General features: G+C 48.7%; 2 protein-coding genes across 2 annotated transcripts in view; one reads left to right on the top strand and one right to left on the bottom strand.

Annotated features, from left to right (window-relative positions):
- F12 (coagulation factor XII (Hageman factor)) overlaps positions 1-4,979 on the bottom strand; it is an 8,051-nt gene extending 3,072 nt beyond the window's left edge. The window contains exons 1-7 of the mRNA XM_014539166.1: positions 4,874-4,979; positions 4,461-4,518; positions 1,186-1,285; positions 971-1,041; positions 595-705; positions 332-463; positions 91-195 (exon numbers count right to left, since the gene is read on the bottom strand). Of these exons, the coding sequence (XP_014394652.1) occupies positions 91-195; positions 332-463; positions 595-705; positions 971-1,041; positions 1,186-1,285; positions 4,461-4,518; positions 4,874-4,930 (634 nt within the window). The 5' untranslated portion in view covers positions 4,931-4,979. The remainder of the gene's footprint in view (positions 1-90; positions 196-331; positions 464-594; positions 706-970; positions 1,042-1,185; positions 1,286-4,460; positions 4,519-4,873) is intronic.
- Positions 4,980-9,816: 4,837 nt separating this feature from the next.
- LOC102263204 (ferritin heavy chain) lies at positions 9,817-11,320 on the top strand. The gene is made up of 2 exons (XM_005865604.2): positions 9,817-9,929; positions 10,567-11,320. The coding sequence occupies exons 1-2, from the start codon at positions 9,817-9,819 to the stop codon at positions 11,303-11,305; spliced, it is 852 nt and encodes a 283-aa protein (XP_005865666.1). The 3' UTR covers positions 11,306-11,320.
- The last annotated feature ends 1,484 nt before the right edge of the window (positions 11,321-12,804 follow it).

Raw genomic sequence — 12,804 nt, 5'->3', positions numbered from 1 at the left:
CGCCCAGCCCCTCCCCTCCTGTCTCGGTTTCTCCCCCTCCACCTCTCCCCTCCGTCTCGGCGAGCCTGCCTCCAGCTGGACCGGACTCACCCAGGTCGCAGAAGCGTCCCGCATAGCCCTCGGGACAACTGCACAGACGGTGACCCTCCGCCTCGAGGCAGCGGCCGCCGTGGAGGCATGGGTTGTTGCTGCAGACTGAGAGGAGGAGGCCTTGAGCCACCTCTGGGCCCCAAGACCCCACAGAGAGCTCTCCCCCTTCCGGCAGCACACCACCTGACCTTCAGCCAGCTTCTCCTCCCTCCTCCCGGCCAGCTCCCGACCATTCACTCACCCCGGCTGGCCAGGGGCTTGCAGTGGGCTTGGGGGCCTTGGCACTGGCACTTGGCCATGCCTGCCGGCTCAAGCCTATGCCATGTTTCATTCTCGTGGAAGAACTGGAGAAGCTGGGGCTCGAAGCACTTCTCTGAGGGACAAAGTGGTGTTCTGGTCTCAGACAGACTGGGGCCATGCCAGTCTCTGAGGGTCCTGGGACCTGTTCAGGCAGGGCTGCTCCTGTTCCCCAGCCCCCGCCCACCCCACCCCAGCATCCCTTACCTCTCTGGCAGTGCTTCCCCGTGAAGTGTTCTGGACAGATGCAGCGAGGGCCGTCTGGCATGTTCACACAGGTGCCGCCCCGCTGGCAGGGGTTGTGTGTGCTGCAGTGGTCTGAGAGATGGGCACAGTGGGAGGAAGAGGGGAGCCTGAGTCAGACCATAGGAGCCAAGTCCATGCCTGAACCTGCGTGTCTTGTCTTTTGGCCTTGTTTCCAGGCCTTCGTTTACCCCCATGCAAAATGGGGCTACCCCCTCCCAGAACTTCTCCCTCTGGAGGGAGGGCCCAGAATCCCAGGTGTGTAGGGTCTGATGAGACTCAGAAAATAATGAGGGGGGAGGGGAGGGCCTGGGGCCACCCCAGAGGCTGTGTGTGGCACCTTGCACTTTCTGGGGCTTCAGGCAGTATGCCCATCGTTGGTCCTGGTCAAAGTTGGGGGTAGTAGCACACCTGGAGAAAGAGATAAGGCTCCCTGCTCTGCCCAGGCCCACCCTCCCTATCACAGCCCCTCTCTCCAAGCAGGGTTCCTTGGGTAGATGCAGGGCAGAGGCCATCTCCCAGGCCCCTGCCCCAACCCCTTCTGGGTCATCTTACCAGGCCCGGAAGCCAATTCGGCCCCTGCGGGTGCACTGGTGATACAGCTGCCGGCGGTACTGGAAAGGGAAGTAGCAGGGCTCCCCAGTGACAGTGAGAACTGCAGAGAGAACACATGCTCTAATGACATTCCCTGTGCCAATCTCCCAGGCACCATGCTCAGGGTCTAGTTGGAAAGAATAGACCCCCAAAAAGATCACTGTGCTGCCAGTCCCTCTGGTATGACTCAGTTGAGCATAGACCCAGGAACCAGGAGGTCAGGGTTAGATTCCTGGTCAGGGCACATGCCCGATTACAGGCTCAATCCCCAGCAGAGAGCATGCAGGAGGCAGTCAACCAATGATTCTCTCCCATTATTGATGTTTCTATCTCTCTCCCCCTCTCCCTTCCTCTCTCTGAAACCTTTCACACACACACACACACAAAATCGCTATGCCTTCAATTTTCCTGCTTAAGAAGTTGGGTCCAAGCGTTAGACAGCTGGAGTGGTCTCAGACTCCAGCACCTACTAGGTGTATGACCTTGTGCAAGTCTGCAGCTCCCCCCGTCCCGCGTGCACACACACGTTAGAAGAGGGTTTGCCACAAAGGAAGGGCTTTATCAATGCTTGTTGAATGTTGAAGTCACTTGACCACTCTGAGCCTCAGTTTCCTCATCTGTAAGATGGCAATAATAATAGTACAGTCAAAGCGTTTTCGTTTTGCAAGATGAAGAGTTCTGGAGACAGGTGGTGCTGATGGTTGCACAATATGAATGTACTTAATACCACTGAATTGTACACTTAAAAATGGTTAAGATAGTAAATTTTATGTTATGTGTACTTTACAACAATAAACAATTTAAATGATGGTGTAGATATATTAGTACAGAAAGGTGTTCATAATTTGTTTATTTATTTTTATTATTTTTTAAATATATCTTTATTGATTTCAGAGAGGAAGGGAAAGGGAGAGATATAAACATCAATGATGAGAGAGAATCATTGATTGTCATGCCCTCCACTGGGGATTGAGCCCACAACCCCGGGCATGTGTCCTGACTGAGAATCAAACCATGACCTCCTGGTTCATAGGTCAAAGCTCAACCACTGAGCCACTCCAGTCAGGCATTTTTATTATATTTTTAAATCTTTATCTGAGGACATGCTTAGAGAGAGAGAGAAAGAGAGAGAGAGAGAGAGAGCGAGAGAGAGAGATTGACATTGATGTGAGAGAGAAATATCAATCAGTTGCCTTCCATATGCTTCCCAACTGGGGATTAAACCTGCAACCCAGGTATGTGCCCTGGCCAGGAATCAAAACGGCAACTTTTTGGTACATGGGATGACACTCAACCAACTGAGCCACTCCATCTGGGAGGGTGTTCTTATTTAAATGAAGAATACCAAGTTACAAACAGCATGTTGGTATGGTTTTATCTTTGTACAAATACATTTATGCATAAAAAAAAATCTAGAAGGACATTCTCAAAATTTGCAAGAGTGGTTTTTGGAAGAGTGTGGCTTATGACGGACTTTTTTCTTCTTTTGTATTTTTGTATTTTCTGAAGTTTTGACAATAAAAATATATTGCTATTATAATTTCTAAAAATAGTATAGCCAAGCCTCATCATTCACAGATTCTGTATTTGCAAATCTGCCTTCTTGCTAAAATTTATTTGTAAACCCCAAATCAGTTCTCAAGGGGCTTTCACAGTCATGCACAGACATGCACAGAGTGGTGAAAATTTAAATTATTGGAAGTCATAAGTGCACATCCCCACCTGAGGTCAACCCAGGTTGTGACACTGCTTCTTGCTTCAACTCTCCTGTTGTAAGCAAGTGTCCTTTTCATAGTTGATTTAGTGCCACATTTTTCACATTTTGTGCTTTTGTTGTTGAACATGGCCCCCATAGTGCTGAAGTGCTGCGTTCCAGTGTGCACGTGGGCTGGGCTGTGTCTCATGGAGAATACATGTATCTTAGATAAGTTTCATCCAGGCATGAGTTACTGCCATTGGCTGTGGGTTCAATGTTAATGAATCAACAATACACATTAAGCCAGGCGTCTTTAAACAGAATCCCACATAAAACAAGGTTTATATATTGACAGTTGATGAAAACTTTGTGACCAGAGGCACACAGGAACCCAACTCTATATTTCCTCTAGGAACAATGGTTCAGTATTTGTGAATTCAGTGTTCACGCTGACTAACAAAACAAAACAAGAATTGACTGTATCTATTTTAGGGGAACACTGTGAAGTTTAAATGAGTTAGTGCCTGTAAAACACTTAGCACAGCCTGGCATATAGTACCTGCTCAATAAGCATTAGCTGTTATTTTGTTGTTAAAGGCACAGTGGCTCTTGCTGAAAACCAAACCAGTGACAGGACAGTAAAAGAAGAGAGAAGGGTCTGAGATGGACTTTTAAGAGGCAAATGGGATGAACAGAGAGGAGGAGCATCCTAAGTAGGTGATGAGGCAAGGGCAGATCACCTAGTTGGACTAGGCAAGTTTGGATGTCTGTGGAGTGATGAGGAAAGGAGGCTGAGGCAGACAGGGTTGTATGAGCTAGTCCTCAGTGCCACGCTAAGGGGCTAGGCCTGACCCCACAGGCCAGGCTCACCAGGGCAGGGGCCATCAGTTCACAACTCCAGGTGAATATGTAGTGCCTGGAAGAATGGAGGCAATGGGGAGCTCTGGTTGGGTTTGAGGAGGGGGGAGATGGCAGACATCCCCACCTAAAAGAGAGCTTAATTAGAAAAGCTAGTATATTTTAAGCATTGACCATGCACCTGACCGTGAGCTGAGTACTTTCCCATGGATTTATGACTCGTTTCTCCTTCCCAAGACCCCTAAGATGTTTACTATAACCGAGAGGTCGAGTCACTTGCTCAGAGGCATTTGGGCTCCAGACGCCTGCTCTTGATCCTTCCTCGCCTATCAAGGCCTCTGGCCTCTGTGTGGCATGGCTGATGCCTGTGAGATGTATCGAGAAAAGGAAAAGAATGAAGGAGCATGGGGAAACAGAAAACTGGCAGGTGCTGGACTGGGCACTCAGAAACAGCCCTACACTCAAGGAGCAGTCAGCTACTAGCATTCTGGGCCCCTAGAGCCCATCAGCATAGACTTGGCACACAGCAGGCACTCAGGTCTGAATGCCAGCCAGGTGACTCTGGGGACAAGAGTAACAGTTGTGCCCAGGATCCTGCCTCTGGTTCCAAGGGCCTGAGACAGACCCAATCACACTCATTCCCACCCAAGGGTCTTTTCGGAGGCAGACCCAGGCTACTTACCCACTGTGTGTTCATCTTCTACCGGCTTAGGCACCTTGAGGTCTTTCCAACGTGGGGTCTACAGGAGGAGAGAAGAGGACGGGGAATTTGCCCTGGAAGTCATAGCCTGCCCCTGATCCCATGCTAGTCCCCAGCTTCTTCTCACAGCCCAGAGAAACAGAGCTTTCCTCACAAGACCCAGGCCCCTTCTCCTCCTCCCTCCTCAGGGACCCTCTCCTCCAGAAACGCAGATCACCCCCTCGTATCCACAGGCTCTGGTGTCTCTCTCCTCCTCCTGGGCCTTCTGGGCTGACCTCACCTTTCCACACTGGCCTTCGGTCACCTGGACCAAGAGGTCACAGGCAGAGGCCAAGCTTGTGACAGGGACCCCCAGGGCCACCCAGCACAGTCCTCCTGGTTCCCACAGCCCTCACCGGAAGCGCTGATTCCAGGCTCACCACCAGGGACCCCAGGAGCAGCAGAGCCCTCATGGCGTCTGTCCGTCGGTCCACCTGCCTACGCAGGAGTCCAGATCAATAGAGTTGGCCAAAGGTCTCTGAGGCCTGGGAAGTGGAGATACATTGAGCTGCCTGGTGGGGCACAGGCTGTTTGTGGAAAGCCAAAGGCAGGAAGTTGGCAGTTGGGGGGTTGGGGTAGAACGACGAAGACCTGGGTTCCTTCTCTCTTTCCCAGATAGTGGGACTGGAAGCAGGAAGAGAGACTTCTTGTGTTCTGGGGATGAAGAGGTTAAGGAGACCCGAGACAAGCTCCCTACTATCAGGATTGCACAGTCCATTGGGAAGTGTATTCATCTTTTATTGCTGCCTAAATGGAACCATAAACTTCACAACTTAAAACAATAGCCATCTATTAGTTCACAAATTTGTAGGTTGACAGTCCAGCACGATGCAACTAGTTTTTCTGCTCAGGGTCTCACAAAAATGACACCAAGGCTGAGTTCTCTGGAGGCAAACCCACTCCCACGCTATTCACATTGTTGGCAAAATTCAGTTCCTTGCATTTGTAGGACTGAGGTCACTGTTTCTTTGCAGGCTGTAAGCCAGGGCCCACCCTTAGCTCCTAGAAGCTGCCTGAAATTCTGACCACATGGCCCTCTCCCACTTCCCAAGCCAGCAGCAAAGTCTCCCTGGTGTTGACTTTCGTGAATTGAATCTCCTTTACCAGGAAGAATGCTGTTCCTCCTAAGGGCTCACCTGGTTAGTATAATATCCCTATCTTAAAGTCAACTGATTTGGGACCTTAGTTACATTTGCAGCATTCTTCCACAGAAGCATCTAGATTAGGGTTTGATTGAATAACTGGGAGAAGGTAAGCATATACCTTGGGGGCCATCTTAGAATTCTACCAACCACAGAAATTGGAGCAATTGAGCACAAAGGAGGGAGATGGGTGGACATATGTTGTTTTTCCTGCCCTGGCACCCTGATTTATTTTATTTTATTTGGGGGGAACCACTCCTCCTTTATTCTCTCATGGGTCCCGAGTGCTGCCAACTCTACTATCCATTCTAGGGCTGGGGGTGTGGCCTCGGTCTGACCAATAAGAACAGGGTATCTGTGGACCTCAGTGATTGGTTCAGGGAGAAGCATAGACACAAGTTTGTCCCATCAGAGTCAACCTTGGGACTTTCTCACCAAAACTTTTGGGAAAGGGGCACTTTCTTCCCACTAGAGTCCCTAAGAATGGGAGCCTGGAGATGTTGATGGCCACCTTTGTCTCTGTTTGGGGAAGGCCTGCCTGAGAATGAAGCCTACACATAGTTGAAAAGCAGAGCAAACTAAGAAGGAATGAGCAGGTGCAATGTGGGAGGCGTCTCCAAGATGGTCCCCAGTGATCACCTCCTGAAATCCATGCCCTTGTGCATAATCTTTTCCCACAGTGAGTCAGAGCTGTTCTGTGGGTCCAGTAGAATATGGCAGAAGTGATGGTGTTTGACTTCCAAGCCCAGGTCATAAAAGGCATTGCAGTTTCTGCCATGGTCTCTTGGATCATTCACTCTAGGGGAAGCCAGCTGCCCGCTTGGAGGACACTCAAGCGGCCCTAGGGAGAGGCATGTGTGGGGAGAAAGTACCAATTTGACCGCCTTGTGAAGGGGCTATGCTGTAAGTGGATACTGCAGCCCCAACCAACGTATCGCCTGCAGCCTCATGAGTGACCTCAAGCCAGAACCATCCAGTTAAGCTGCAGCTAAATTTTACATTTATTAAGGTATAATTAACATCCCTCATAAAAAGAAGATGCACTCTCCACCATAAAAACCCTTAGCTTTTCTTCCCCCAAAGAAAAGATGCCCAGGCTCAAAAATAATTCTTTCTTGCCCTAGCTGGTTTAGCTTAGTGGATGGAGCGTCAGCCTATCCACTGAAGGGTCCCAGGTTTGACTCCAGTCAAGGGCACATGCCTGGGTTGTGGGCTTGGTCCCCAGTAGGGGGCGTGCAAGAGGCAGCCATTCAATGATTCTCTCTCATCATTGATGTTTCTATCTCCCTCTCCCTTCTTCTCTGAATTCAATTTTTTAAAAAAATATTTTTTAAAGGAGCTTAGTACCTATGTTTAAATTTTTTTTCTTTTCTTTCACTGATAGCTCCCTTGCCCCAGCCTCCTTCCTATAAAATTCTTCTATGTTGTACAACCCCATTGGAGCATACTTCTAGTTGCTAGATGGGATGCTGCTCAATTCATAAATTGCTTAATAAAGCTAATTAGATCTTCAAATTAATTCTATCGAATTTTGGTTTTTGGTTTTTAAAAAATAGACCTAAACTTGGCCAGTGGGTGCTGCTGTCTCCAAGGACTCTGAATCCTGAGGAGGCCACATGGGATGATGAGAAGAGTTGCGGGTCTAGCACTGTACCGCCTGTGCCCTGGCCAGATTGTCCCTGCTACAAGGCCTGTCAGGATGCCTTTGAAAAACCAGCTTAGGAAGCAGTGAGGACATTCACATTCCTCATTTCACATCACACGAGATCTGAGGAGAGAGGCCCCAGGAACACTGCTTTCAGTGACTTCACAGTGTCATCAAGAACCCAAGATTGATTTATTTTCTTTCTTTCTTTCTCTTTTCTTTCTTTCTTTCTTTCTTTCTTTCTTTCTTTCTTTCTTTCTTTCTTTTGTTAATCCTCACCCAAGGATATTTTTTCCCACTGATTTTTAGAAAGAGTAGAAGGAAGTGGGGGAGGGGAGGAGGAAAACATTGATGTGAGAGAGACACGTCGATTGGTTGCCTCCCTCACATGCCCTGACCTGGGCTGGGGATTGAACCTGCAGCCCAGGTACAAGCCCTTGACCCAGAATTGAACCCTTGACCCTTTCAGTGCATGGGCGGATGCTCTAACCACTGAGCAACAACAGCCAGGGCTCTTCTTTTTTTCTTTTCTATGGCGGTTGGTGTACAGAAACCATGTAAACTCCAGTAAGAAGAAACTTCCCTTCCAGTAAATCCTGAGAAAATGAGGAAACCTTCCTCACAAAAATGCCAAGCAGGCCTCCCCTCATGGCTCATTGGCCAGAACTGGGCCACCTGACACCCCTAAATCAATCTCTGGTAAGCGTAGGAGATCTTCATAATTGGCTCAGACCAGGGGTTTCTACCTTTTTCATCTCATGGTGCACATAAACTAATCACTAATGTTCTCTGGCACACCAAAAAATATATTTGTTGCCAATGTGACAAAAAAAAAACAGGTATAATTTAATTCATTCACACCAGATAGCTATTGTGCTGGCTGTCGACTTTTTTTTTTTTTTTTTTTACAATCTAGGGAAGAGGTCAGTGCCCTGTAAACAGCCAGGTATTGCATGCTTTAAAAATTCTTGCAGCACACAGGTTGCAAATCGCTGACTTTAGTTAAACATGACTATGTCATGAAGCCTCCACAAAAACCCCAAAGGACAGCTCATTGGCCCTTTTTAGAAGAGCTGCCATGTGGTGGAACCACGCTCCATGCAGACAGACACTCCCTGTTCCGGACTTCAGCCTCCGTCTCCCTTCACCTGGCTGGTGATTTGTGCCCTCTGATATCCTTTGTAATGAATTGGTAATCTAGTGAGTAAGGGAGTTTTCCTGAGTCCTGTGAGCCATTCTAGCAAATGAGTCAAACCTAAGGAGAGGAACCTCTGATTTATTTATAGCCCGTTGGTCGGAAGCACAGATAATAGTCTGGACCGTGACTGGCATTTGAAGCGGAGGGCAGTCCTTCGGGGCTGAGCCCTTTACCTGTGGAACCTGGTGTCTGGTAACTGCTTGGTGTGGGGAAGCCTCCCTGCACACACATTGGAATTGAGTCCAGGGGCCCTGTTAGCGCTCAGTGTTCCTTCCCCTCCTCCCCAACGTGGATACAACAAAAGACGGTCCCATCCTCAGCTGGGAGTGGAATGGGCACGTGACCCAGGCCTAACCAATCAGAACACTGCCTCGCTCTGTCCTCGGAGATTGGTTCCAAATGAACACCTGACTCAAAGCAAACCACTGAGAGGCAAGCCCTGGGTTTTTGCTGGAATCAAGATAGAGGCTTTCTCTTTTTGTAAAAGTTGCCACATTGGTGAGAAGTGAGCTTGGCGCTGCTGGCAGCCATTTTTCACACCTCAGAGGGAAAACCTGGCCGACAGTACAGACAGCACAGGTTAAGGAATAAAGAAGACAGACAAGAGAATACAGCTGGGGCTCGGTGGGATGCTGCTTCTATGATGGAGAGACAGCGCCACGGCCTGCAAGTCGCAGCTTTATTTTATAGTCAGAGCACACAAAGCAAAACAAGGGTAGTGGTCAACATGTTTGCAATGTTCTTGTGAGTTTCACCTTATTTTGGCAGCACTTGCTGCACTTCCCACAGTCCATTAGCCACCTAGGAAGGAGCAAGGGAGGACTATAAGGTCAAGCTTAATTATGCTAAGAGGGCTCTGCCCTCCAAGCTGGGACTTGTTTGTGGCCCTGCCACAGGTCAGTCTGAGGCTTAACCCTATAGCCACTCCCTACAGTTGTACACCAAATATTACCAATAATAGTCTCCTTCCAGACATACAGTTGTTATTCCAGAAAACTATTTCTGTGTAAACACAAAGCAAAACAAACAAACAAACAAAACCACTCCGAACTTAGCGTCATAAAATTACTATTTTATTATGCTCATGGGTTTTGCAGGTCCAGAATTAGGCAAGACACAGCAGGGATGGCTTCGTGTCTCTGCCACAAATGCAAGGGCCCTCCGCTGGGGAAACTGGAATGGCTGGGGCTGTTTCCAATGACCAGGAGCTGGAATCGCCTGGAGGCTCCCTCACTCATAGCTGTGGGGTGGGACTGTCCCTGGGAGCAGAGCACCCACACATGGCCTTTCCATTCCCTTTGGGCTTCTCACAGAATGGCCGCGGATTCTGAGGGACCCTCCCGGGAGAAGCTTTGGGAGAGTGAGCATTGTCAGAGAACCAGGCTGCATGGCCTTTTCCGGCCTGGCTTCAGCCCTTATGGGCATCGGTAACGTTCGATTCTACTGATGACAGAATCACGAGGGACAGGGAAATTAGAGCCCACCTCTTGATGCGGGGATGGCAAGGGCACATTGCAGAAGTGCCTGTGGGAGGGGAGTTTATTGCTACGCCCATCTTTGAAAAATACAATCTTCCCCTGTAGTGTGGTACCGCACACTCCTTTCAAGTCAGTTGTGGCCACGTGATTTGCCTTGACTAATGCAATGTGAGCAGAAGGGACTTGCTTCACTTCCAGCTGCAAGCTTTAAGGGCTACACAGAATTCACATTTCCTTTCACCAGCTGCTACTGTGGAAGCACAAATTGAGATGGAGCCCCTGTCACCATCAGTCCCTGAGTGACAACTCTGAGTGGATCCTGCCCACTTCCCAACAACCTGCATCAGACATGTGGTGAACCTGAGAGATAAATTTAAGTCTAATGTCTCTGAGATTTAGAGATTGTTTGTTACTGCAGCATAACCCAGCCTATCCTGATCTTTTTTTAAAAAAATGGTATCAAACCTTATACACTGCTCTGCGCTTTCCTTTTTTTATTTAACAATGTATCTTGGAGATTGTTTATATCAGAGCAGGAAGAGCACCTGCACTTTTTTGTAACAGCTACATAGTATTCCTGTACCAGAAAGGACCAAATTTTACCTCATCAGTCCCTGTTAAGGATAATTAGTGCAGGACAGTCTTGGCTGAGAGTTGCCCCAGTTTCCTGCTTCAATAGTGCTTGGGCAGACCCAGCACTCAGCTCCCATCCCCATGGGCTGCATAGATCAGGCCTGCGTTCACTCCTCGTGGCACCCTCAGATGCCCCAAGGCCCCTGCCACCCACCCAGAAAATTGTGTCTCCCTCTCAGTTGCGCCAGAACTACCACCGGGACTTGGAGGCCGCCATCAACCACCAAATCTATGCCTTCTACATCTACCTATCCGTGTCTTACTACTTTGACCATGATGATGTGGCTTTAAAGAACTTGGCCAAACATGTTCTTCAACAATCTCATGAGAAGAAGGAACATGCTGAGAAACTGATGACGCTGCAGAACCAACGAGGTGGCGGAATCTCCCTTCAGGATATCAAGAAACCAGACTATGATAACCGGGAGAATCAGATGAATGCAATGGAGTGTGCGTCACACTTGGGAAAAAGTGTGACTCAGTCACTATTGGAATTGCACAAACTGGCCACTGACAAAAATGACCCCCATTTGTGTGACTTCATTGAGACTCATTACCTGAATGAGCAGGCGAAATCCACCAAAGAATTGGGTGGCCACGTAACCAGCTTGTACAAGGTGGGGGCTCCTGAATCCGGCAGGACAGAGTATCTCTTTGACAAGTACACCGTGGGAGACGGCGATGAGAGCTAAGCCTTAGGCTGCTTCCCCTAGCCATGGGTGACTTCCCTGGTCACCAAAGCAGTACATGAATATAGGGTCACCTTTACCTTTTCTATAAGTTGTACCAAATCATCTACTTATGTTCTTTCCCTTGTATCATTCCTTCAAATAAAGTAATTAGTACCCAAGGATAATTAGCATAGTTCATCTTTTCGGACAATGCTGCAAGGAATAACCTTGAAAATTCACTTCTTATTTTGCTTGCGTGCAATTATGTTTGTAGAATAAATTCCTAGAAATGCATATCTCAGATGGTGGGTGGCAACTTCCCCTTTTAAAGAAATCACTTTTTTATAATGTATTTTATTTTATTATTATTTTTATTGATTTCAGAGAGGGGAAGGGAGAAGGAGAGAGAGAGATTGAAACATCAATGATGAAAGAGAGTCATTGATCGGCTGCCTCCTGAATGCCTCCTCCTGGGGATAGAGCCTGCAACCAGGCATGTGCCCTTGACCGGAATCAAACCCAGGACCCTTCAGTCCGCAGGCCGACGCTCTATCCATTGAGCCAAACCAGATAGGGCTAAAGAAATCACTTTGGCTGTAGGTAGACAATGGGTTGAAGAGCAAGAACCTGAGAGTTATGCATATCACTGTCCCCTCTTCACCCTTTATCAACCACCAAGTCCTGCTCATACCAGCTCCATGACTGCTCTGAATCTGGCCACTTGTTTGTGACACCTCCTGCTCACTGCCCCAACACAGAGCACCCTCATTCCTCTTTCTAATGGTTTATCCTAAAAGGCCTTGTGCCCTGGTCAGTGAGCTCAGTGGTTAGAGTTTCGGCCGGTGCATCGAAGGGTTCAATTCCCGGTCAAGAGCACATACCTGTGTTGCAGGTTCAATCCCCAGCCCTGGTCTGGGCGTGTGTGGGAGGCAGCCAATCAATGTGTCTCTCTCACATCCATGTTTTCCTCTCTATCTCTCTCCCCCCACCCCACTTCCCTCTTTTCCACTCCCCTTGACCACCTGCCCCTCCCTTTCCATGCGCCAGCTATGAGGAACCTTAGAGATTCTGCCTCCCCTTTGATTTCCATAGTGGAATGCAGGGCCTGTCTTTGCATTTCATAGGCTTCCTCCTAAAGAGGAGGGGTGTTCGGATGCTGGGCACCAAAACAACAGGTGCTCACAAGGCAGCTGAGCCCCTCTCTCCTGACCCTTGATCCCTACTCCTAGCGGGTCCTCCACAGTGTGGCACAGAGTAAGCAAATCTGATCACACTTCTCTCTGGCTTAAAACACTCTCGACAGCTCCTGCTATGCTCAAATGAAGTACAAACTCTACGAGGCTTCCAAAGACCTCCGTGATCCAGGCCCCTCCAAAGCCTGGACTCATTTCTTGGCCCCCAGGCCCAATACAATGTGCAGGTGAAACTCTACCCCAGTGCTCTGCCCTCAGGGCCCAAATGCATGAGCCCTTACTGTCTACCTCCACAGAACGTTGAATATGTGCTGGCCCTTGGTCCAG

The sequence above is a fragment of the Myotis brandtii genome, unplaced genomic scaffold, assembly GCF_000412655.1.
Source record: "Myotis brandtii unplaced genomic scaffold, ASM41265v1 scaffold208, whole genome shotgun sequence".
Lineage (NCBI taxonomy): Eukaryota > Metazoa > Chordata > Mammalia > Chiroptera > Vespertilionidae > Myotis > Myotis brandtii.
Note: the sequence above shows the minus strand (reverse complement) of the source record. Positions and strands in the feature narration are given on the sequence as shown.

Bases quoted from the DNA above. Each gene is read 5' to 3' on its own strand.
- LOC102263204 (XM_005865604.2), top strand. From the start codon at position 9,817: ATGGCCGCGGATTCTGAGGGACCCTCCCGGGAGAAGCTTTGGGAGAGT. The intron at 9,930-10,566 runs GTAACGTTCGAT...TTCCTGTACCAG, and splicing joins TTCAGCCCTTATGGGCATCG to AAAGGACCAAATTTTACCTC.